Here is a 27,420-nt window from a genome sequence, read left to right as displayed (position 1 = left end):
TTTTTTATTACCTTTTGATTTTTCGTGTTTTGAAATGTTGTCTTTTTTCAACATACTACACCCAAAGTGAATGAATTTGATTTTTGAAACTGTATGCATATTTTGCAATACATCGTTTTTGATTTTACATTAAAGTCTAACCACTTGAATTCCGAAAGCCAAACATTTTTGAATGATCTTTTATCAGATTTGATTTTTTTTTTTGACCGTGCCAGAAGATTCGTCAGAGTACAAAGGACTCTTATTGCCCATGGTCGCCATAATGGCAGTCGCAATTTCCGACACTTACGCCGAAAATGTCAAGGGTTTTATACCCGTTCATCTATCATCATTCACAATTGTAACACATTTAGCCTTAGCCTAAGAAACTTCAGCGTACAATTTATATAGTATTGACGCACCAGTCAAAAATCATAAAAAGCAACATTTAAAGTTATGGTAGCCAGAACTAATTTAGCCTTTAATCATTACAAACATTACGAACTTCTCGAAATTAAAATCAATTATCAACTAATTTACTTACGTTCATTGTGTGACTAAGTTGATAATTCGCTAACGGCTTTTACTCAAATTGATTGAAATTAGCAGCAATCTTTAATCTTTAATCAGATGAAATTGTTTATTTAAGCCAATATGTACGATTACACCATTGTTTTGTTTTTACACCAGTCTGACCGGTGTTAATGCCGACTGCATATCAATTTTTCTGGTCACGGCGATGTATTGAAGCACAGTCTACAGCTGAAAGAGTTTATTATCTGGGACGGCATTTGTCAGGAAAAAAATCCAATTATTTTATTCGCTGAATTTGCTAAATTTTCGCCATTGGCGAATCTGGCGAACGGCAGCGGGAGCCCTGTAACGATTCAAAATCAGTTATTATCAGGATAAACATTCTGACCATATTTCATTAAGATCAGATGAAAACTATGACCTCTATTGTCTACACAAGTTTTTTCTATGATTTGACCTAGTGACCTTGTTTTTGACCCTAGATAACCCAAATACAATCCCAACCCAGATTTCATTAAGATAAACATTCTGACCAAATTTCATAAAGATTGGATGAAAAATGTGACCTCTATTGTCTACACAAGGTTTTTCTATTATTTGACCTAGTGACCTAGTTTTTGACCCCAGATGACCCAAATACAATCCCAAGCCAGATTTTATCAAGATAAACATTCTGACCAAATTTCATAAAGATTGGATGAAAACTGTGACCTCTATTGTCTACACAAGGTTTTTCTATTATTTGACCTAGTGACCTAGTTTTTGACCCCAGATGACCCAAATACAATCCCAACCCAGATTTCATCAAGATAAACATTCTGACCAAATTTCATAAAGATTGGATGAAAACTGTGACCTCTACTGTCTACACAAACAAATTGTTGATGGACACATGCAAACACGCACGCACGCAAAACGGTCGCCGGACATCACACGGTCACATAAGCTCACCATGTCACTTCGTGACAGGTGAGCTAAACAAGAGCTGTCAGAGGATAGCGCGCTCGACTATTCGAGTGCTTGACAGTATAACGTAAGCCATCATGGAGAAATTGTTAATATTCAATTATTTATTAGACGATCTTTCAAAAAAAAAAAAAGGGGAAAAAAAATTGGGGGGGGGGGGGGTAGAGGGGGGTATAATGTGGGGTGTGGTCATTTATTAGACGGTCTTTCAAAAATAAAAAAAGGAAAAAAATAAATAAAAAATTTGGGGGGGGGGGGGGGCAGGGATTCTGGGTTGGGGTGTGGGGTATTGTTTGGGTGGAATCCATTGTGGTAATCAGGTAAGTGTTGTTTTGTCAAAGTATTAATAAAATCTGATCATAAATAAAGAAGTTATGGCAATTTAAGCAAAATGTTCAATTATCTAAGTATACAAGGGGCCATAATTCTGTCAAAATGCTTGATACAGTGGTCTGCTCTTGTTTATAGGTTGGGGTCATGTTGGTAAACAAGTATGCAAAAATATGAAAGCAATATGTGAAAGGACATTGAAAATATTTGGGGTAGTACGCAAACTTTAACAATTGCTGCATATTCTAAGTGGAAAAGGGGCTATAATTATTACAAAATGCTTTATAGAGTTGTCTGCTCTTGTTTATAGGTTGGGGTCATGTTGGTAAACAAGTATGCAAAATATGAAAGCAATATGTCAAAGGACATTGAAAATATTTGGGGTAGTACGCAAACTTTAACATTTGCACGCAAACGGGAACGGCAACGCCGACGCCAGGGTGAGTAGGATAGCTCCACTATATATATTTCATATATTATAGTCGAGCTTAAAATGTAAACCTTTGTCAAATATAAATACTAGCATTTCTGGCAATTTTTTCAAACAAGACTAAATGAGAATTAGAACCTTGCTCTGGGAAATCTTGCCGTCTGCACAGGTTTATCAAGGACAACACTTTTTGCCTACACTCGATTTTCTCTAAGACTAGAATTCTTTTTAACTAAAATGCCCTTAAAGTGGCAAGTGGTTTCCCTGACTAGCCTGTGGGGAGTGCACATGCTAATCTGGGACGACACTTTATGCACATGCATTTAGCCCCTTTTTCCCAGAACATAGCTCGCTCCTACCTTCTTGTATTTCCACTGCCTTTGCATCCGTGTACAGTGAACACAGTTCATCCCACTGTCTCACTATGAAATACGGTTTGTGCTTCTTCTTTAGGCGTAGCTCTGCAAAGAAAAAGACCCATTAAATCAAGAAGGTTTTAGAGGGATATACTGGTGTAACTGATCCTGATACCATAATTGAGGCTTATTTTTCATAGTCAACTGTAAATTACATTACACTAAAAAAATCATGCATATTTTAAATTGTAATATTCGCCGCTCTATATATCGACTTAACTCGCCACGAAACTTCTTTATTTAGGGGGCACTTATCCGGGTCTTCAATTCTGACAAGAGGGCACTTCTCCGCCCCCTATTTTTCAGCAGAAGGGCAGTTCTCCGCCAAATAAACTGAGGAGCTGCGCCATGAGCGCATGATACGCCCGTCGTTCGCCAATAAAGTAGTAAGGTAATAAATAACCCTTTGAATCATTTTTTTACTTCAGTTTATTTGTATTTGAATACATGGTTTATTTTATAAGTACATGAGCATGGAGCGCCGTCTCCTTGACATTCATACCATATCTTTTTTTGAGTATATGTATGCATTTCTTTAGAGGATATGGAGTTGAAGTTAACCTGTTATAGATATTTTGACCAATAATAAAAGAGAAATGTAGATGGGTAAGTGGTAGTGTACAATCGGAATAGAAAAAAGCTCACCTTGTTCAATTTTTCAGGGATACTAAAAAAAAAAAAAAAAAAATCCATCGAAGGATATTTGAGCTACAGTAGGACATTCAATGAAATCACGAAATTTTGACGAACAAAGTCCCATAACTCTGGAACGACAATTCAGAATTCCGTCAAAAACGAAAGGGGATCGGGGTTTATCAATATTAAGATTGTGTTAAAATTTGAAGAAAATCTGTCAAAGGATATTTGACGTAGCGTACGACATTAACAGACGGACGGACGGACGGCTACGGTAGGACATTCAATGAAATCACGAAATTTTGACGAACAAAGTCCCATAACTCTGGAACGACAATTCAGAATTCCGTCAAAAACGAAAGGGGATCAGGGTTTATCAATATTAAGATTGTGTTGAAATTTGAAAAAAATCCATCGAAGGATATTTGAGCTACAGTAGGACATTCAATGAAATCACGAAATTTTGACGAACAAAGTCCCATAACTCTGGAACGACAATTCAGAATTCCGTCAAAAACGAAAGGGGATCAGGGTTTATCAATATTAAGATTGTGTTAAAATTTGAAGAAAATCTGTCAAAGGATATTTGACGTAGAGTACGACATTAACAGACGGACGGACGGACGGACAGACGGACGGACGGACAGACTGACGGACGGACGGACAGACGCGGGGTATACCATAATACGTCCCGTCATAGACGGGCGTATAAAAACAGTGAGGGGGCTAATATCCGCCCAGTGAAATATCTTTGAGGTGACACTTCTTCGGTTGGGCGCCTATCCTTGACTCATATAACAGTGCTCAAGCTAGGATTTAACCCTTTGCATGCTGGGAAATTTGTCGTCTGCTAAAATGTTGTCTGCTAAATTTCAAAAATTAGCATTTTCTTTGATTTTTTTCAAAGAATACTATCAGAATAGCAAACAGTTTGGATCCTGATGAGATGCCACGTTCTGTGGCGTCTCATCTGGATCCAAACTGTTTGCACAGGCCTTCAAAATTCGGTTCCAGCACTGAAAGGGTTAAAAAAGGCAGTGGGACTATTTGTCAAAAGGGCACTTTTCACGCGCAGTATTTTGTCAAAATACTATCGAGGGCGCGGGCATATATGTAATGCTCCCTGCTGCATATTTATTTTTACGTTATTAATAATTGTAAGAACATATAATTCCCATTATTATTATTAAACCATGTAAATAAAATGTCTACAATGAGAAATAAATTAATTACAATGTAATAAGTGATTTATAAATTATAATTTGTTTAAAAAACAATAATAATTATATATATATTTATATACATGTATAGGGCGACCTCGGAAGGCCAGTGCTGGGCTTTGGAAGGGCAGGGAGGGGCGCCCTCTCATTTAGGCCTAGCTGGAGCACTGATATGGACTTGTTGACTTATGGAAACCTTGCAGTTTCCAGATACCAGATCTCATTAATGATGGTCTTATCTTCTAATTTTCATCAATTATTAAAAAGAGTGCAAATTTCAAAATGTATCTGATATTTTGTGCAAAAAATAGAACAAATTGCATGGTATATCATCATATTGAACACCCTATTTCATCATACTTCAAACAAATACCCTCCATAAGTGATACGAGCAAGTGATTGAAGACTACAAATGTACAAGAAATCATTGGGAAGAAACGATGAAGGTACAGTAGAGGAGTGAAGGGTTGGTATGTGAGTGCATAGACACTGCTAATGTCTGAATAGGAGCAGCACCGAATTATTTTTCTTCACCAAGTGCACTTCTACAAAATTAACACTACAGCTGTTACACCAGCCGCAGCCTGGAGACTAATGGGGGAGATCATTACAAAAACTGAATGAAGGAGCAGCAATTTGTTTTTTTTTTGGAAACCTTCAATTGGGAATTTTAAGGTCCCGTTTGGGAAAAATATATACTTTTTCCACTGGGAATGGGGCCGAATAAAACACTGGAAATTGGATGTGAGCAAAAGGGGGATTGGGTGAAATGGGGGTTTGGACAAGGCAAAAAGCAGGAGTAGTCAAGAGATTGCAATTAGAGGGGAGTATGGGAATTGAGGGGGAGTGGGGAAAATGGGTAAGAGATAGTGGTGGAGAGCACGGCTAGTTAAGAGGTTGAAGGATGAGAAAAGTGAAGGGATGGTGATATCAAAATAGGGGCAAAACTTGAACATTGCTTTATAAACATTTCTCTATTATAAGAGCTTACCCAGAATAGGTGATACGAGCCAGAGACTGAAGACGTCCTCGCACTCCTTGGGGAGGTTATTCTCCTGCACCACAATCTCAAAGAGCTCCTCTGCCTCGGCGTTATGACCCTCGTCTAGCTGCATGTGGATCCCCGAGCGGTTACGCATGAATATGCATACATCCATCGAGGCTGTAATGTGAGTGGTTACGCATGAATAGGCACACATCCATTGATGCTGTAATGTGAAATGTATTTGGGTGTAGAAAAATGATAAGGGGTCATCCATCACTAAAGAGCAATAAGCAAACCAATTTAAAGTACTGTGTGAACACAGTTCAAAGTTAAAGACTGTATGACCTTGACCTGTTGAACTTGAAGGCTCATTTCCCCCAAAGTAACTAGCACATCAATTGAGTTGAAAGTAGGCCATAGAGATGTCTAGATATCATGTGAAAACCAATTTCAGGAAACAAGTCCTAGTTACCTAAGTATTGACCTCAAAAAAATAGATGTGTTTTTTTTTCCTTTAAAATTAAATACATGTAGCAATTTAGATCATCACAGGTCAATGCGTTCTCTAGATGTTGCGTGGAAATGAATTTCATATGACAAGATCCTGTGACCTTGAACTTTAACCTTTGACCTCAAAATTGATAGGCATGTTCTTCTTTACTCAAGAGTTACACACACACACACCAATTTTCATGATTATATAGGCAATCCCAGAAATTGATAACTCCTGGATAACCGCCCTTGAATACTCGCATACACCGTTATGACGGTACTGAATAACCAAACGGATACCTATATATTTGTATAGTTACCTGAACAATTAAAGGATGTGAAGCAATCATATTTACGGTAATAAAGTGTTTAAGTGTCTATTTAAAATCTAAACTTTAAAATGAAAATTTAATAAAGAAATTAATACATTTATGGAATATATCGAACATTATTGGAACTATTTTCATTTATGTAATGCTCCAAATGTGTCATGTTGAAAACTTTTATTGTAAAATTTGTATTTTATTAATAAAATATAACAAAGAAAGAAATCATTAAAGTTAATATTAAGAATAACACAAAAACGGTTTGTTTTTTTTGGCTTTAGACTTTGATTTTACCAGTTAAATGTTATTTTAACAAAAAAATAAAAATAAAGTTGAAGGCAAAAGCAGATATGCACTTTTCAATTGAAACTCTGCCATGTTTTGACATCGTACACATTTTCGCAAATCAAAGATCTATATTTATAGATCTTTGCGCCAATAACCGGTAATATCTCCTGTACTGGTTCATGTAAAATAACAACATTCACAAAATTCATTTCCGGCTAGATATTATGTTAAAGTTTGAAAGCGAATTTTAAATAAAGATATTAATAAAAAAACACTTAAGTTTTAGACTAAACCGGATACTTTTTAATAAAAAAGTGAGCATCTACCCAAATCGTACTGAGTTCGCAACTATAAATATTTCCCGACCAATTTTAGTTAAAATCGCAAAATTTTATTCCGGCTATAGATTTTTGCATTACCTTTAAAAATGAGATTTAAATAAGAAATAATCATAACGAAATAATAACTGTTTAGAAAAAAAGATATGTATTATTCATGAAAAAAGTCTGCATCGGTCTTGAATCTTATAAATTTTCTTAAATAGTATCTTCGGAATTAGTTTTTATACAGAAATTTTAAACAAAGGCAGACGTCTGATTTTCAACAAAATAGTGTACCTGGGAAAAAAATCTTTCAAAGTTTCGCTAAATGATATCCCTGGAACTATTAACAATTAAAATTACAAAGTTTACTAAAGACTTTAGATGCTGATATAACCTTTAAAATTATGGTTGAAAAATTACATAACAAAAATAAACAAGGGCTGTTTGTAAAACATGCATGCCCCCCCCCATATGGGCTGTCAGTTGTAGTGGCAGCCATTGTGTGAATATGTTTTTTGTCACTGTGACCTTGACCTTTGACCTAGTGACCTGAAAATCAATAGGGATCATCTGCCAGTCATGATCAATGTACCTATGAAGTTTTATGATCCTAGGCCTAATTATTATTGAGTTATCATCAGGAAACCATTTTACTGTTTTGAGTCACTGTGACCTTGACCTTTGACCTAGTGATCTGAAAATTAATAGGGGTCATCTACCAGCCATGATCAATGTACCTATGAAGTTTCATGATCGTAGGTGTAAGCATTCTTGAGTCATCATCCGGAAACCATTTTACTATTTAGAGTCACTGTGACCTTGACCTTTGACCTAGTGACCTGAAAATCAATAGGGGTCATATGACAGATCTTGATCAATGTTCCTATGAAGTTTCATGATCTTAGGCGTAAGCATTCTTGAGATATCATCCGGAAACCATTTAACCTTTTTGAGTCACTGTGACCTTGACCTTTGACCTAATGACCTGAAAATCAATAGGGGTCATCTGCCAGTCATGGTCAATGTTACTATGAAGTTTCATGATCTTAGGGGTAAGCATTCTTGAGTTATCATCTGGAAACCATTTTACTGTTTCGAGTCACTGTGACCTTAACCTTTGACCTAGTGACCTGAAAATCAATCGGGGTCATCTGCCAGTCATGATCAATGTTCCTATGAAGTTTCATGATCCTAGGCATAAGAATTCTTGAGTTATCATCCGGAAACCATTTTACTATTTCGAGTCACTGTGACCTTGACCTTTGACCTAGTGACCTGAAAATCTATAGAGGTCATCTGCCAGTCATAATCAATGTACCTTTGAAGTTTCATGATCCTAGGCCTAAGCATTCTTGAGTTATCATCCGGAAACCATTTTAATATTTCGAGTCACTGTGACCTTGAACTTTGACCTAGCAACCTGAAAATCAATAGGGGTCATCTGCGAGTCATGATCAATGTACCTATGAAGTTTCATGATCCTAGGCCTAAGCGTTCTTGAGTTACCATCCGGCAACCATCTGGTGGACGGACGGACCGACAGACTGATGGGCCGACAGACTGACAAGTGCAAAACAATATACCCCATCTTCTTCGAAGGGGGGCATAATAATTGTGTTTTAAGCAAAGGCATTACTGAAAGGAGTACTTAAAACCTCCAGCTATTTCGGCCTTAAACATGTTGCCACTTAATACTGTTGTAGAGACACATATGCTAGAAATCTAACTTTTGTGAAATACATGTATAATTCATTAATGTCTACAATTTTTGGATATTGTGAGATCTTTGCACGCTGTAGTCTACCAGATTCTTCAGTACTGTCATGGCAGCGGGTGACCTGATACAAAATATGGCGACGATAAATTTATTGATTCTGGTATTTTCTAAAAGGTCAAGGCATTCTGTATATATACCATGGAGAAGACATGGTCAACTGACCACAATTCTGACTGACAGACAGGTGCAAAGCAATATAACCCTTCTTCTTAGAAGAAGGGAATTAAAATTTATCCTTTAACCTATGGCGTCTATTACAATGCAAACCACTTAGACAACAGCTTGTCACCAGAAGTAAATCATGCTTAAGAAAAACGATTCACATAGTTCTTTTCTACACATATACAAATCAACCTTTAAAATGTCAAAATGGACATTATACATAAAAACAAAAATGTTTTATTTACCTCTTTACCTATGTATGATTCCAAACAAGCTTTATTTTCTATGTTGCAAGCAAAATTAGGTATACTAACATTATAATGATGCAAAATTATGTCATCCATAAGAAAGTTATCTACAGCAAACAGTTGAAAACAAATTAACTGCAAGCATTAACAAACATAGGAAAAGATGCCAAATTGTTAAATAAGAACTATTCACAAAATATGAAATAAATTTACCATAAAAACCAGTCATTTCAAATTCAATATGCTTCATTTGATGAGTTTAATACCTGTACGTCATTGCAGTAAAATCGTATCATTCCAAAATCTCATGCTTTCCTAACCATGAAGGGCAATTAAATGCAGAAATATGTATGTAAAACAGTTGTGAATCCATTAAGTCTGGCCTTAAACATATGTTTTTGAATCAAAGTACAGCTATGTTAATTGCCTCATGTTTTATTTTCAACAGTCTTTAACCATGCTTCATTCATCATCATCATCATCTATTGTATTTTTTGTGTCACAATATATTCCATGTGAATTTCGAACATGCGAACGAGCAACTGGCTTCAGCCAGCTTCCTAAGCATACCACATCTAGCATTGAAATGAAGGCTATTGTTATAACAAACTCTGATTTTGTATGGGTTAACTTTATTATACGAAATATTTTGCCAAATATTAATTGATTTTGAGTATTTATGTTACTAAACATGGTCAAATATGTTGACTGCTTTGACTGTTTATTTCACACGAGTAGTACATAATTATAAGACTTAAAAACTTTTTAGACAATTTATGCCATTTAGCATAATGTGAATCATGACTTAGCTGGTTCACCATGTGACACAAGTGTAAGATTCATACATGACACAAATGTGCTTTCATGCATGTGCGTAAAGTAAATTGTTGTCCAAGTTTTGCCTGTGCAAATCTGGGATGACACACTCACTTTTACACCCGGTACTAGTATTTTTTGTCTGAAGTCTCTTCTTAGCCAAAATCCTGTTTAAGCAGAAAAGGTTGTCCCTGATTAGCCTGTGCATACTGTACAGGCTAGGGATGACATTTTACACACACGCATTAAACCCCATTTCCCCAGAGCACGGCTCAAATAAATTACTATGGCAACAGACAATGGTGAGGCAATGACACAGCAGAGTGTCAATATTAGATAGTGCTGCAACAATACGGCAAAAACCGTATTGCAATATATTGTCAGTTCAAAAGCCCGTATTGCAATATATCGCAATATATTGCTAACTTGTACCAAAATTATAACTTGCCAATTACCCAATAATCCTGTATATTCCAGTTTTAAAGCAAATTCTGGTATATATTTACTATAAATGTGCTCAAGAATAACAAGAAACACAAACATTCGCAAATTTTCTTAAGTATCAAATACATTTTGGCATTCGTTACTATTTAAAGATGTGATGAAATAACGTCCAACCGGGGCGTTTTTTTCCACTGAACACGCGTAATTCACCTGACGTGATGTTCCCGTTTTTATACAACACAAAAACACCCATACTTTCCATGCAACGTTCTACATGTCTGTATAATTTTCACGCACTTTTTATTGAGACAAAGGATAAAGAACTTTATTTGACGCTAGAATTTTTTATTGTCGCATTAGCATTAAAATTTGGAAGCGTATTTCCGAAATTCAGTTACAAATTTAATAATGCTCAATTCAGAATCAAACGAAACATTAACAGCTGTGCCCAATAATTCAACAATAATCTGTTCAAAAGCATCAAACGAATGCTCCGATGTAACAACGCTACTCCGTATAATAAACTTTCAGAATGCTATTTTTACGAAAAAAAATTATTTACACTGCTTTGTTTTGTTTACCTTCATTATTTCAGATGGCTTTTCTGGACGAAATGTGAATGAATTTTTGTAAAAGTTTCGTACCGGTATGATGAAAATTGTATCGCAATACAATATGCGGATTTCGTATTGCGATATATATCGATATACCGGTATATTGTTGCAGCACTAATATTAGAGCAGTGTTAGTAGAGACTGGTGTAAGAGATGCTGAACAAAACTGTGTGTGAGATCATATAAGCCTTGTTCTGAGAAAACAGGGCTTAATGCATGTGCGTAAAGTGTCGTCCCAGATTAGCAGTCCGCACAGGCTAATCAGGGACGACACTTTCCAATTTATCTAGATTTTCCGTAAAAAAGGGACTTCCTTCAAACTAAAAATACCATAAAAGAGGAAAGTGTCGTCCTTGATTAGCCTGTGCGGACTGCACAGGCTAATCTGGGACAACACTTTATGCACATGCATTATGCCCAGTTTTCTCAGAACATGACTCATATACATTTAACGGGTACTTTAATTCAATACTGGTGATGTGTGAAAATGTACAAGAATGCAAGAGAAAACAGACTAAATACTTATGGAGATACATGTTTGGTTGATTTTCTATAGTATTTACGTGGAGATAAATATTTTTATGTGCGCTAGTAACCACAGAAAGGGTGGAGCCCACATTTTCCTACCACTTATTTATCTTTAGAAGTAAACATAATTTTAAAACAGAATGTGTGCAGAATTCCTAAATTATTAAAATAGTTTAAATGTTTGCTAATGTGAAATAAAGATGTTAATACACAACTTTAAAATAACTCACTAAAATTGTATTAAACTCAATTTATTGAGTCTGAATTTATTGGTTGTGCTTCTATTCTTATATCAATTTCTTATAATGTGTAAACAGATTTTTAAAACATGTTGGTTAGAAAATTACAGATTTGGCATTTTCATAATCTTTTTTTTTAAAGATTTTACTACATGTGTACTAGCTACTAGCGGTATTTCATTGTTATTTTTAAAATTCTTCACAAACAAAATCCTCATCATTTTTGTATAATATATAATAATATTTTAACTGCTCAACATGTCATATTGTGTTATTCAAATGTGATGATTGGATAATATTACAGATTGATTTCAATAAGATTGACTTTTGTGGGCGTGTCTATTGTTGCTACTTGTACAGCATTTACCTTGTTGACCATGTAACGACATGGTACTCAATAGCAAACAGGTAATAGTTCAAGAATTGCACATCAATGACATCCCCCACATACATGTTATTAATCCTAAATAATGGTTACATGAGGGAAGGTATTGACTAAAATGTGTTATTCTAAACGTGTGCAGAATACTTATAGTCAATGGGTTCCTGACCAAGTTTTGTGTGATACAGAGTCCGTAAACTAATATTGGGTGAGAGCCAGCATCAACGTGTGAAGGGTCAGTCAGAACCCGTGCAAAAGATACAAGGACTGTTCATGAACTGATCATGAACAGTTCATGAAGTCACAAACTTGAGATGTCATGTGCAAGAAATAATTTGTTAACTCAAGTTCATGAAATCAAGTTCATGTTAGTGTTCATTCTTGAAGTTGAACAAAGTTTATAAAATTGTTCATTAGGAGTTCTTTATTGCTTTCGCAGAGAAAGCTACCTTATAAATGTATCTGACCAAGAACCATTCTTTGTCTGATTATCAGGTCTGAATTTTAAAACAGCTTACACTCACATAAAAAGATCTTAATTTATTGCAGTGACAATTGTAAATAAGTGTGTATTTTCTTTCATACATTCAAATTGAAAACATAAAATGACCAGGCAGTTGTGAAAATGTTTCCATTGTCTAAACAAATGTAAGCTGCAGTCTTCAATTTATAGTTCGACAGTTTTCTATATAATATATAAATGACAATTATACAAAGTCAGCACATGACCCCGAAACCAAATAAACTATACAAGATAAGATCAATTTGGTTCATGAGCAAGTAAATTAACAAACAAGAGAGCCAGCCTGGCCCTTAAGAGCTCACCTGAGTTTATACTCACACATTGTTGAAGACATGACCTTGTGATCTAGTTTTTGACCCCACTTGACCAAGATTCAAACAAGGCCATCATACTGTCAAGATATATATTCCAACCAAGCTTCATACAGATTCGGTCAAAAATAAGGCCCATAACAAAACATAACAAGGTTTTTCTAATATTTGACCTTGTGACCTTGTTTATGGACACACTCAACCCAGTTAGTAAATTTGCCTATAAATGTTCAAGAAAAACATTCTGAACAAGTTTCATCAAGATTGTATGTAAGATGTGGCCTTTAGTGTAATAACGGGCTAAAACTAGATGCAACACGATGCCAAACACAGGGTGATCACAATAGCTCACAATGCAATCTTTGTGCTCACTGTTTAGGTAAGCTAAACATATGGAAAGGTCAACAAAATGTACCAAAAAGGGCAAATGTTCGGGTACTGGTAAGTTGGGTGATCTGAAACAAGCAAACATTATTAAATAGCTCAAAGAGCACACAAACCAGTCATTAGGGGTTGATATGCACAAACACAACTGATTGTTATTCACACACCATTGCCGTCACTTACCATCAAACTCCACTGAAACAATAAAATCACAAGTAAGAAACACACACAAATATGGTACTTATAACTAAATATCTTACATAAATTAACCTAAATATAATTACATACTACCAATAACACTTTTTACATCAATTTACTTAAAAGTTCCCCACATTATTTTATACAGATTTGTTTAAGTAAATACCATTAAGGGGTGTTGCTGCAGTTTTTATGATTTTTTTCCATCAAATAGATTTTGTCCAAAATTTATATTTAAGATACATATACAAATACTGTATGAAAAATGAAATAAAAACATAGGGTCACCGGCCTTGTTTTGATTTTATTTACCATTATATAACATGTACTTTTTCAATAAAACTGAAAAATCTGTAATTGCGTAAAATTGATTAATAACATATGAAATTGGCAACATGTAGATATTATATAAGCTAAGATACATCATATACCATTTAATTAAACCACACACACCAATAAAATGGAGTACACAAGTTAAATTTTGAGAAATTTGTTTTTTATATTTTTTATGTCACCCCAAAAAACGTCATTTTTTACTATTGTAACCACATAAATATAATTAATTTTTTTTCTGTCAAATAGAATTCTGCGAAACTGCTCAAATGTGTTTATCTACGTATTGTCATCATAAAACACAAATAAAACAAAAAACCATCAGAGACGGGTGATGCTCCCCAAAGTTTTTTTTGGTCACAATATTGCACTATATATTCAGATAAAAGGAAACGTCTTGAGGGGCATAACTTTGGACAAAATAATACGATGGATGGTTTAGTAACTTAAAAATTTCAAAGGGCCATAACTCTCTAAATAAATCATCTATCAAAAACCCACAAATAACATGCGCATCTCCTCAAGGTAGTTAAGCTTCCCATAAAGCTTCATTGTATTCCAGTCAGTAGTTGGGCAGAAAAAGCCCAGACAAGAACATGTACAGTTAATGGAAAATTTCAAAGGGCCATAACTCTGTGAAAAATCATGCGACCAGAACCGGCTGATAATATGCACATCTCTTGGTAGTGAAGCTTCCCATAAAGTTTCATTGAATTCCCGTAATAAGTTGCTGAGAAATAGCTCGGACAAGAATTGCACTATATGTACAGTTAATGGAAAATTTCAAAGGGCCATAACTCTGTAAAAAATCATCTGACCAGAACCCGCTGATAATATGCACATCTCCTCTTGGTAGTGAAGCTTCCCATAAAGTTTCATTGAATTCTGGTCATTAGTTGCTGAGAAATAGCCCAGAGAAGAATTGCACTATATGTACAGTTAATGGACAATTTCAAAGGGCCATAACTCTGTGAAAAATCATCCGACCAGAACCCACTGATAATATGCACATCTCCTCTTGGTAGTGGAGCTTCCCATAAAGTTTCATTGAATTCTGGTCATCAGTTGCCGAGAAATAGCCCGGACAAGAATAGCACTATATGTACAGTTAATGGAAAATTTCAAAGGGCCATAAATCTGTGAAAAATCATCCGACCAGAACCCGCTGATAAAATGCACATCTCCTCTTGGTAGCGAAGCTTCCCATAAAGTTTCATTGAATTCTGGTCATTAGTTGCTGAGAAATAGCCAGGACAAAAATTGTGCACGGACGGACGGACAGACGAAGCGGCGACTATATGCTCCCCCCCCCCAAATAAATTTTTTGGGGGAGCATACAAAGGGGGTCAACCCACTTTTAACAGATATTTTTTGTTTCAACTATCCCTACCGTCTAAGTCAATTTTCATAAAATACAGCAATTAGGCAAAACCCAAGTACTGGTACATAGATTGTTAGAAATATGCATAACCATTAGAAATTGTTTACAATCTTAACTGGGATCACAAAAGCTTACCAAAAGACATAAATAAAAAACAATATTTAATCACAAACATAATACCATACAGTATCAAACTCGACCTTAATCATTAATAACTTACATGTACTTGTTCATAGATTTCGGCATGTTTTGAAGTTTGTGATTAAATGCTTAAAATTGATAAATGTAAACAACAGGACTAAAGGGCTCCAGTATAAAACAAGAATGAAATTAAAGAAAGAAAACAAAAGTAAAAAAAAAAGTTAACCCAACCTGGGATCGAACCACTGACAATTGTATAATGAACCAACTCGGTCATTTCTGATGATACTGATAACAAAATTATTGAGTTGGGATAAAAGCATTATCGGTGTTGCTATAAACATATCCTCGGTTAAATAAACTAACGCAACACCACTTAAGTTCCAAGTTTTGTAGGATTGATCAATGGGTGTATATAAGTTATGAAGAGCTAGAGCTTTATGCCTTACTGCAAGTTCTAGCAAATTGTGATGTAAAGCGTTCAATGTATCAATTATTCAGCTTGCAAACAGCCATGTCTTGACAGTTTATGTCAGAAAATTCAACATCTATGAGTAATGTCAAGCCAAAATGGGTCTTATGTCACATGCAGCCAGCGAAGCTCCAAACCAACCTGGGCATCTGCGTAGTAGGGTCAAGAGTTACTCTGTTTGCTTTAAAGCCGCACAAGATTTGGTAGTTTAATTAGCATACAGGGAAGCACCTGTCCAAATTGCATAAAGGCACAGGCTAGTCTGGAGCTCGACAACATAAGCCTGATACTTGTCACCTCTATTTTAATAGAATAAACGCATGTATTTTTTTCCATTCGTAACACTCAAGCACATGTATAAGGAGATATATGCAAACATACGGGCAACAAATGACAACAAACATGTAATAAATGACAACATACTAGTAACTAATGACAACATACTGGTAACCAATGAGAACACATCAAAAACAAACAACAACATAATGGTAAACAATGACAACACACGGATCACAAATGAAAACAAACCAGTAACAATAAGTGGGATATTCTTGTTTCCAAGTAACCTGATTCCAGTTTGAAAATTTACAAAGCATTATATACTTTTTAAAATTTATCATCTTATGCATAAAGGTCAGTGCCTCATTATTATTGGTGATGAAAACCATCCCTTAACTCTTTATAAGGAATGTGATTGAGGACAAGTCTGCATGAAGGAAATTTTGTTGAGTGATTTTTGACAAGATGTGCATAACAGGGATACAAATCGCTTAGAACAGGCACACAAATTAGCCTTGTTCTGAGAAAACTTGGCTTCATGCATGTGCGTTAAGTGTCATCCCAGACTGCACATGCTAATCAGGGACGACACTTTCCGCCTACATTTTGAAACTGGATTTTCGGTAAGGAGGGACTTCCTTGAAACTAAAAATACCATAGAAGCGGAAAGTGTCTTCCCTGATTAGCCTGTGCAGACTGCACAGGCTAATCTGGGACGACACTTTACGCACATGCATTAAGCCCAGTTTTCTTAAAACAGGCATACAACTAATCAGCTATGTGCAATTTACAACAAATCATTCTAAAAACATGTATTAACCTTACAGTCACATACTTGGGATCCAATTTAAAGAGTATTTATTGGAATGAATTCCATAATGTTCCTCATTTTGTTTCTCGATTACTGTGATTTACTTAAACAAGAGCACCGCCTTGCGGGTGCAGACCGCTCATCTATTTTCTTTTTAAAGGTGAAGGGACTCTCATTTTCAATCACAAAGGAGGGAGGAGTGGAGTGAAGAGGGGTGTATAGTGTGGGGTTGTGGACATTTATTACATTATCTTCCAAAAAAGCGAAAAAAAAAAAAAAAAAAAAAATGGGAGGGGGGGTATAGTGTGAGGGTGTGGTGGTAAAAAAAAAAAAAAAAAAAAAAAAAAAAAAAAAAAAAAAAATTGCGGGGGTGGGGGGCGGGGGGGGGGGTATAGTGTGAGGGAGTGGTGGTCATTTGTGAGATGATCTTAAAAAAAAAAAAAAAAAAAAAAATTAGGGGGGGGAGGGGGGGAGGGGGGGGAGGGGGGAGAGTGCACGGGGGATGGTTTGGGTGGAGTCTATTGTGGTATGTCAGGTAAGAGTAGTTTCATCAAAGTATCAATCAAATCTAATCATAAATAAAGAATTTATGGCAATTTTAGCAAAATTTAATAATTTGACCTTGAGAGTCAAGGTCATTCAAAGGTCAAAGTAAAATTCAAGTTGCCAGGTACAGTAACCTCATGATAGCATGTAAGTATTTGAAGTTTGAAAGCAATAGCCTTGATACTTAAGAAGTAAAGTGGATCGAAACACAAAATTTAACCATATATTAAAAGTTACTAAGTCAAAAAAGGGCCATAATTCCGTAACAATGACAACCAGAGTTATGCAACTTGTCTTTTTACTGTACCCTTATGATAGTTTGTGAGTGTTCCAAGTATGAAAGCAATATCTATGATACTTTAGGGGTAAAGTGGACCAAAACATAAATCTTAACCAAATTTTCAATTTTCTAAGTATAAAGGGCCCATAATTCCGTCCAAATGCCAGTCAGAGTTACATAACTTTGCCTGCACGGTCCCCTTATGATAGTTCATAAATCTTGCAAGTATGAAAGCAATAGCTTTGATACTGTAGGAATAAAGTGGACCTAAACACAAAACTTAATCAAATTTTCAATTTTCTAAGTATAAAAAGGGCACATAATTCTGTCAAAATGCCAGTCAGAGTTACATTACTTTGCCTGCACAGTCCCCTTATGATAGTTAGTAAGTGTTGCAAGTATGAAAGCAATAGCTTTGATGCTTAAGGAATAAAATGGACCTAAACACAAAACTTAACCAAAATTGTCAATTTTCTAAGTATAAAAAGGGCACATAATTCTGTCAAAATGCATGCCAGAGTTATCTAACTTTGCCTGCCCAGTCCCCTCATGATAGTAAGTAAGTGTACCAAGTTTGAATGCAATAGCATTGATACTTACCGAGAAAAGTGGAACTAAACGCAAAACTTAACCAAAATTTTCAATTTTTTAAGTATAAAAAGGGCACATAATTCTGTCAAAATGCACGCCAGAGTTATCTAACTTTGCCTGCCCAGTCCCCTCATGATAGTAAGTAAGTGTACCAAGTTTGAATGCAATAGCATTGATACTTTCTGAGAAAAGTGGACCTAAACGCAAAACTTAACCGGACGCCGACGCCAACGCCGACGCCGACGCCAAGGTGATGACAATAGCTCATAATTTTTTTTCAAAAAATAGATGAGCTAAAAAGACTGGTAATAGTTGTGATCTAACAAGCCAAACATGATACAGATGCAAATGTTTTAACTGTCTCTTCAGTACAAGTATTTTGATTGCCCAAAGAAAAACATTTAGTATTATATTTTGGTGCAAAAAAACATTCTAATTACATAATTTTACGAGATGGAAATGAAAAAGTGCAAGTTTAAACTAAAAAACAAAAGACTAAAAGAAGAAAGGATCTCACTTACACATAGATAAAACAAACATTCACAATATATGATTATCAATTTACCACTTAGATATGTATGTTGACACTTTGTAGTCCCTTAAAAAGTTAAATTTGATTAAAGACTTCTTACTACAATGTTGATTAAAGTTTTAAAGACTTCATTTCTGACTGTTAGATACTGATGAGCAGCAAACAGCATAAAACATGAACAGACTGCAAGTTATGACATTTGCACATAGCCAGTTTCACTTTACTTCTGAATGGTAACAGGTAAACTATCTGAAGATATTCTTAACAAAATTCATATAAAATACAAGCTTCTGTGTTTTAAATTTCATTCAACTGCAGGGATTACTTATGACCACTCATATGTTTGTTTAAGTATCAAACATTTCTGTAATATTTAGCATCAGTGGGAAATATAATCTTTCCTTTTTAAGAAGGATCAAACTTTTTTGTTTTTTTGACATTTTCATGTGCGTCTTCCTATTTTAGGTGTTTTGTGTGATCAAACCAATTTATAATGAAATCCTTGTTCTAACGGCTATTATGACTTTTTTTATCATGGATTAAAATTTGACTGTGTTGTTACGGTGTGTTGACTTTTATGGATTGAGAGACGGCATATTTCACTAGACATGCAGGCGCATGAATGCAAATCATAGATTCAACTTGCATGATACAACCCATGAGAACAACACGTTTCTGTCAAGGTAGAGTGCAATACAACATATTTACATTGTATCTGGAGACACAACATAAATTTACCAGTACCTTCGGCAGGCTTTTTCTTCTCATTTACACTGGGCTTTGCTATTATAAAAGTAAAGCAACAGAAACAATAAAAAATCTGGAATCATTAGGTTAATGTTTATGATGGCAGGAAGAAGATATTTTATACTTTTACTTGGTTTGAAGATAAAACAACAATAATTTAGTTTGGTTAGGAAAAAAGATGACTGATTTAATATCACTACAAATAATACAATACATTGATTGAGTATGAATATTATACATTTCCAATACATATAAACTTACTTTGATCCATAGTTTTGGCATATCCTTCATACATCAGACGAGTGTCTTCACTTAAATCATCGCCATAATCCAGGGAAGGACCTCCCTCCAACTTTTTCTGCAAAAATGAGTTAGTTAGCTTATTAACTGAAACAGGAGATGTTTAAAAAAAATAATTGCCCCTCCCCCCTAATCTCACATCAAAGGTGTTCATTTGACCTTGACCTTCAATTTATCTCCAGATTTTAGAAATAGTAGAGGTCATCCTTGTTCAGGACTAATCTATATGATCCTTAATTTATATTGTCCCTTTTATGATATGATATATAAGATATGGTGTGGAAAGAATATCCATCTACAAGCCATTGTTATCTTGACCTTTGACCTGATAGAGCTAAAAATCAATAAGTGTCTTTGGATCCTTACAAGCAGCATTTTTTGTTTGTAAAATTGGGAAAAGTACATGCCCAGTCCAATACAATGTAAGTTTCCCAATGTGATTTACAACAAAACAATATTATTTACATGTCTCACGATATATTACTACTAAGGGTATCACGTTTAAACGATGGCGTTTCGTGTTTTGCTCAAAAACGTTTACAAAAACAGTAAACGTTTAAATGACAGTCAATGTCAACAGAACCCATTTTAGTTCATTACATTACGATGTTGCAAAACTCATTAAAAGCTGCTGAAAACGACTCGTATTTGTATCACGTGCGCCAGATGGCCCTTATTCACAGTACCGTGAAATAACAATACACCTGCACGACCTAGACGTCTTGAATATTTAACCCGCATCGGCACGAAGTGCTCGGGAAAAGTTTCCCGCTATTTCTTGCATGATCATGCCCCTAATTGTCTTGAACATTCAATGCGCGTCGGCATGAAGTGCATGAGGAAAATTTCCTGCTGTTTATTCATCGTCATTCATTTTTAATTTAATGAACAGATACTCGTTTTGATGTACATCTTGTTAAGTAAAACAATAAAAAAAATTAACACCGGTGTACTCTTATTGAAGAAATGTGGGTTAAATATTAATTCATCTTTGTTACAAAATATAACTGCATGTAAGTAGAAAACGCGTAACCCAATGGTTAGACAACGACGAGAACAGTTGGTTTTAATATGACGTCATTGTGCGAATGGGTTATGAACTAAATATAACTTCCGGAAATAATCACTACTTTCAGTTTGGAAATGTGATGGCACTGATGCTTTTAAAATGGACGTATGGATACCGTTTAAACGGTATCGTTTCGTTTATTTCATTTCGTTTAAACGTTTAGAAAAATCTGTAAACGTGATACCCTTAATTACTACTGGGACAAAACAGTTACATGTACCTGTTTTCAACACAAAAATCAGTGGCATGAAACATCCATAAACAATTACAGAATGGTAAAAAGAAAGTTAATTAATTATGGTTTATTTGATGAATGAAATACAATAATTAAGCTTCATTTTGATTTTATTTTTCACGTGGTTTAATAATTTAGGAAGAAGATCTTGGAGCAGTACGTATGTACTCATATTAGTTCTTCTTGAATGCTCTGAGCTTTTATGGGAACATATGTACAGCTCAGCCTTCTTACTGATTAAACCAAATTCAATGTAAAAAAAAATAAGTTTCAAGTTTATCTATAAAATCGAATTCAATCTGCCTAAAACAGCGTAACAAACATAATACCTGTTACCATCGATATAAATGTGTGTGTTGTTTGTGGATAAATGCTCAAAACAAAAAGTTGATAAAAAACCGTTATCAAACCGAAATCCGAAGTTCTGAATTGACGATTCGATCTATCATACGGAGGTTTGGTAGAAAGTCTTTATATAACGATTGGTTGATTAGACACGAGATCAATCTCTTGGGGGATAACCGATAGCATACTTTCAAATTTGGGATACTCTGTCTTTTCCATTGCAAAAACTCAAAAAAATTCATGAACCATTGAAGTGTTTGAAATTTTAGATTAATATCATTATTATGCGAGCACACCACATCATGTTAGTTGTTTTAATTTGCTCATTAGCAGTCTCAGCCAAACATGGCCGGACCGAGGGTCATGCCCTGTAAAATTTTTGTAAAGTTCGGCCTGTCGGTCAAATATACAGGACCGATTGTTCAGTAAAAATAGAGAACAAATTCTTTGGTTTGTATAGGTTTGTTAAAGGCTCTGAAAGTTTTCTGAGGAGCAAAAAAAGCGTCTTTATACACATGCTTTTCCGTACCAACGCTCTTTCTGCTGACAGAATTTTCCGAGGGCACCTGATTGGTCCATTTTTATGCATCTTACGAATGCGGGTCAGGACAGTCCAAATCCATGACGGCCTAGTCGCTTAACAAGATAATCATAAACTTGATTATTAAAATTTAAATGAAACACATATCAATTTGTGTGGTTGTAATAGCAATAGTAATGTATAATAATGATCATTGTCATTCGAACCGTTATTATCTTGGCTGTCAATGTCCATTCATGAAAAAGGCTGTTTGTCATTTATTGAGGCCGTTGTCGGTTAAGGCCGTATTGACCAGACCCACATCTGACATGCGCGCTAAGTGTAGCTTAGGTAAACAAGTATCAGCTACTTTGGTTGGAAAATGTTCTTAAGATATTACAAATGAGCCATCCCCGTTTATATTTACTGTTAACACGCGTTCAACATTTTTTTTAAATATGTTTTAACTGAACAAGACTAGTACCATGTATGGCGTGTATTATTATTTAACGTCAGATACAAATGTTTGACCTTGAAATTAATAGCTTTTTAATCATTTATCCTTTTATATCATAATCACCTTGATCCCAGCAATGATACCAAGTTATTTTACTATACTGTCGCAGTGATAATTTTTCATGTGTGTTTTGCGTTATTTGCGCATTAAAATGACCAAAAGCGCATGTGACAAAAATATCTGCGTCTAAAAAAGCGCATGGATTCTCAAGAAAGACAAAATCGGAAAGATACTTGTCAATACTAAACACAGCCCGATTTTTTCCGCATTTTATCGGAACGCAAAAGGTGATTTCTACTTTAACACCGGCTATATGTGTACTGCGTCATACTACTTCATTCGTATCTGCATTTCATACTGGTTCTCTGCTTTGTGGGTGAACTACAAGGTTGAATAAGACGACGTAGAACCATCCAAATGTTCGCATCCCTTTGAAGGCTGCATTTGGAATTGCCGAAAGTAATACATGTGTACATGTAGCATCATCCGAGAGCGTCAGCGAGGCAAGTACATCTATTTCGAACTAGTTTTTGTTTTAAAGGCTCTATTCAAAGAATTGAACTTGGAACTCAGTGTTAATGCCATGTGTTTTAGTTATAACAATGACTTTTAGAAAATAAAATGTTTATGAATCATTAAAAATTTGTTGATGTTTCAAGTTTTTTTTATTGATAATGGAAAAAGCTCATTGTTTCAGCACATGTGCACTTTTAAAACTCATTGGTTAAAAATGAAAAATTATCACTGCTGTCGCCAGTAGGTCCTGTAAAAAAAGAGGAGGTCCTGTATTTTTTCCCATTTAACAGGACCTACTGTCCTGTATAAATATGCCTAGTTTGGATTTGACTGCATTAGTGACTGCATTAGTGATTATAACGTAATGTATTCAGTTCTATAAAGAAAATATTCTAGAAATACATCCTTCATCATAATGTAATGTAATGAATTTTATTAGTAACATATATTATATATAGTTAAAATAGAATCTTCGGGTGGGATATATAATGAAGTTTGAAAAATTGATTATGGAAGTATGGTTTCATTTCTCCAATGTAGTTCAATTATCGGGAACAGATATGGTATATAATGAAATTTAAATAATTGATTATATAAGTGTAATTCCAATTTCCCAAGGTACATAACGGATACAAGTTCGGATTGAATGTGTATCGTGGTTTATATAATTGATTATAAAAGTGTTAGGTGTCATATTACCAATGTGGTTTGTCCATAGAGAACATCTGGTTATATGATCGCGTATGCTTAATGCAGGGCTTGAATTTAACTTTTTTTTCTACTTGCAAAATATTGCAAGCAGCTAAAATACCAACTCGCAAAATAAAAAACTTTCTCGCAAATTTTGCTGGATTTTCGATTATTGAAAAAAATAGCAATGATGTCGTTTGTTGAGTGGGACTTCTACAAAATACTTATCGTACTTGACAGGTATGACGGTTTTTTTTTCAATGAAAGCCGTATAATTATTAGTAGCTCAATTACACCAATGAAATGAATTGTTAATGTATTTACTGTAACTACTTTTCGATATATTACATAGCAATGACGTCCGGTCAATCATCAACCACACACAATCCTAGCAGAACATTTGATATACGTGATCATTTTCATCGATAACAAATTTTAGTTTTATATTAAGTTCTTTTTTCCCTTTTATCCCTGTTTTTGTACAAGGATTAAATTTCCCTTTTTTTTTAACTCAACGGTAAACTTTGCTACATCATTCGAATTGTTATTTTCATCTGTGGGCATAAAGAAACTAGTTGTTTTTTTACTTCAAAACCGCGTCTGTTCAAGTTCAATGAACTCGTGTGAATAGTCGACTGTTTCACCTTCTCTGAACTAAAACAATCCGCGCATCTGTACTTCAAGTATACCAGTCTACATACAAAGTGCGCGCTACCGCATACGGGTATTAGGCTTTCTATATATTGACCTACGGTTTAGCATTGATGACGTCGAGCGCATTTAGATATATATATTTTTACTATTTCTTTACTCGTAAAAGTACTAGTGGCCTAAAACTTAACTCGCAATCAGTATTTTTCACTCGCATTTTGCGAGTGTTAATTTCGAGCCTTGCTTAATGAAATGAGGTCTCCTGTTCCCAAAGGTTATTATCTGCACATGTTCATCACAAACTGTGTATTGCACTCTTCTGCTGTGACATGTGGTAGATGCATGAGCGATCCATCCAATCAACAAGGGTTATTCGAAGGGTTGGGTTTAGTAAATCGGGGGAAGAGTAACAGTCAACCAATCAAGAATGGGATAAGACATGTCTAAATTTTATGTTTATTTTCCTCAGAATAAAATGCTGTGAGGTGGTTTAGTCTCATTTATAAGACGCGCAAAGAATTTAGAGATACTTTTTATATGGGCTAAATTCTTTGGAACGTCTCATCGTTGAAGGACCTTTTTTGTGGTGGAAACCAGAAAGTTTAAATTTTCATCAATTTGCGTAAAATTGCAAAATAACATTACCAACTCATTCAGTTTTAATTCAGAAGTTCATTTTTACATCAAATATCGTCGATTCGAAGTTAGAAAGGCATAAATTCTTCAGTTAAACTTCTGCTTAAATCGCAAAACAATCACTGACCTGTAGCCATGTCATGAAACTGATTTAAATATGAACCAATCAGAAGAAGGCATTACGGTGTAACGTGTACGCGTAATTTTATTTAACATGAGCTTTTAACACCGACTTTTACGTAACTAGATCTAGTATGCTAAACTGTGTCGATTTAATAAGCATATGTTCAAAACAGATATGGTGCAGTTTCTATTCACTGTTCTAAGTTTCAGGAAGTGTTTATGCATGTCTTTTTCGCACCTCTGTCTGTGTTGTTTTATGTACTTACATTCTACGTTACAAAGGACGGTATACTGTACGATCTGTATCAATATTATTTATGTACAGTATAAAAATAAAAGATGTAATTTATTTCAGAACTTTTTAATTGTCAATTTAGAAAAAAACAATGCTAAATTAATCCAGAAAAGTATAACATCGGTTTACTATGTAACGCGCTGCACCACAACAGACGAACGCAAACTGTATTTTACGCTGTTTATTCTTCCACTTTAAACCAGATGCTTTACATCGAGGTCGTGTTATCGATTTATATCTACACAGCGAGCGAATCGAGAGATATTGAAAAATTGAATAGTGGTTGGATTTAAATTGCTCAGGCGTGCAAAATTCAAAGTGTCATTACATAATTTTTACGGAACATTATCGAGAAATGAATTATCTACACAGGTATGTAAATATTATTGCAATCCATTGTTATTAAGTGACTTATATCTAGGGCTGTCACGATTCACCGGTATACCGGTATATCGCGGTGCATGTCGTGAAAAAAATCGCACCGCGGTACGGCGTTGCCGCACCGGTTTTTTAAATATTATTATATTAACACAGATATAAATACATTACATAATTATTTTGATATAGATATCGTTTTGAAAAATGTAGAAGCGATTCAAAAGGGCTAAATAAATAATCCGTTAATATCCAGGTCAAGCAAGCGCTTCCACTTGTAGATGTTTAACTTTCACGTTTAAAATACGGCGATGTATGGGTCCGTACCTTTTTTGGAATTAGGGACAGATTTCATTTGCAAATAAATTCATAATTATCAAAAAAATGTTTATTCTATTTCTTATTTTCTTTCTTTAGTATACGATCGTTCAAAGCATGGCACTTCCGAATCATGTTATCTTAAGATTCTGAATAAGTCGAGGAAGAGTCAGAACGCTACGGATTTTCAATACTGGGCCCGCTGACTCCGCATTTTGAACATGCCCTTGAAGCGTTCGATTTACACAGATCGTAGTCACAGCTATTGTTAACAACATGGCGGACATTTTAGAAAAAGACGCGAACAATAACAATGACTACTTCTATCAAGTTTATTACAGTTTCTTTTACAGTTTCTAGTCATACTATGATACCAGTGTTTTCTGATTATTGAGTTTAATAAAGTTTGTAAAACTTGTTATTCTGCTGTTTTCTTCACAGATACATATTCTGTAAAATATCGCGGTACGTACCGCGATACAGTGTTGCCGTACCACGATATACCGCGGTACGCTCACGGCGTATCGTGACAGCCCTACTTATATCGGGGCTTGAATGTTGCGCACAAAATCCTTGTGCAACAATATAGACAAAGAACAAAAAATTCCCACCACATAATTGGTCTTTCACCCTTTGTACGCTCCAAATATTACCCATATAAAAAGTAGCTTAATATTTAAGAGCGTCAAAAATTTGGACTATGAGGTGGTTGTAAGAAGGGATTCTGTGGTTAGATTTGAAAGTCTGCTGTGAGAGTTGTCATGTTTTCTTGACGGGGCGGCCATGTTGGCCGCCGCGCTGTAATATTGTACTTCATGAACATCAGAAGCGCTGTGTTAGAAATTATTTAACAGAAACAAATCTTGATGAAAACAGAAATGAACTTATGTTGTTACTGTGTGTTATCCACGAAGGATACATAATTATTTGACAGTGATATATATGATCTGTTTGTGTTTATTTTATTTGTGACAGAAAATTGCTAACATTACTGATTAAAGAACTGGCCAGATTCTGGGCGGGGGACTTGACATGAAATATGCCATAACCAGTTGAACTCCTAGCGGCCTGAATAGCAATGGGTCACAAGGTAAAAGCATTCAATAGGAACTAGGAGTAGGATTGTTTGTTGACACTATTCCCATGATTTCACTATTTTATATTCG

General features: G+C 35.0%; 2 protein-coding genes across 3 annotated transcripts in view; one reads left to right on the top strand and one right to left on the bottom strand.

Annotated features, from left to right (window-relative positions):
* The window catches only part of LOC127874837 (FERM domain-containing protein 8-like), a 39,110-nt gene that overhangs the window by 11,407 nt on the left and 283 nt on the right, over window positions 1-27,420 (bottom strand). Inside the window, exons 2-5 of one of the 2 annotated variants that reach the window (XM_052419476.1) lie at window positions 19,926-20,022; window positions 19,662-19,700; window positions 5,503-5,673; window positions 2,599-2,700 (exon numbers count right to left, since the gene is read on the bottom strand). In XM_052419476.1, coding sequence (XP_052275436.1) covers window positions 2,599-2,700; window positions 5,503-5,673; window positions 19,662-19,700; window positions 19,926-20,022 — 409 coding nt within the window. The remainder of the gene's footprint in view (window positions 1-2,598; window positions 2,701-5,502; window positions 5,674-19,661; window positions 19,701-19,925; window positions 20,023-27,420) is intronic. The other variant, XM_052419477.1, reaches the window with a different exon arrangement.
* Window positions 27,228-27,420, top strand: part of LOC127874832 (DNA polymerase eta-like) — a 220,026-nt gene continuing 219,833 nt past the window's right edge. Inside the window, exon 1 of the mRNA XM_052419466.1 lies at window positions 27,228-27,344. Within this exon, the coding sequence (XP_052275426.1) occupies window positions 27,333-27,344 (12 nt within the window). The 5' untranslated portion in view covers window positions 27,228-27,332. The remainder of the gene's footprint in view (window positions 27,345-27,420) is intronic.

Source organism: Dreissena polymorpha, chromosome 3 (genome assembly GCF_020536995.1).
Source record: "Dreissena polymorpha isolate Duluth1 chromosome 3, UMN_Dpol_1.0, whole genome shotgun sequence".
NCBI classification, from domain to species: Eukaryota; Metazoa; Mollusca; class Bivalvia; order Myida; family Dreissenidae; genus Dreissena; species Dreissena polymorpha.
This window is presented reverse-complemented; position numbering and strand designations above follow the sequence as displayed.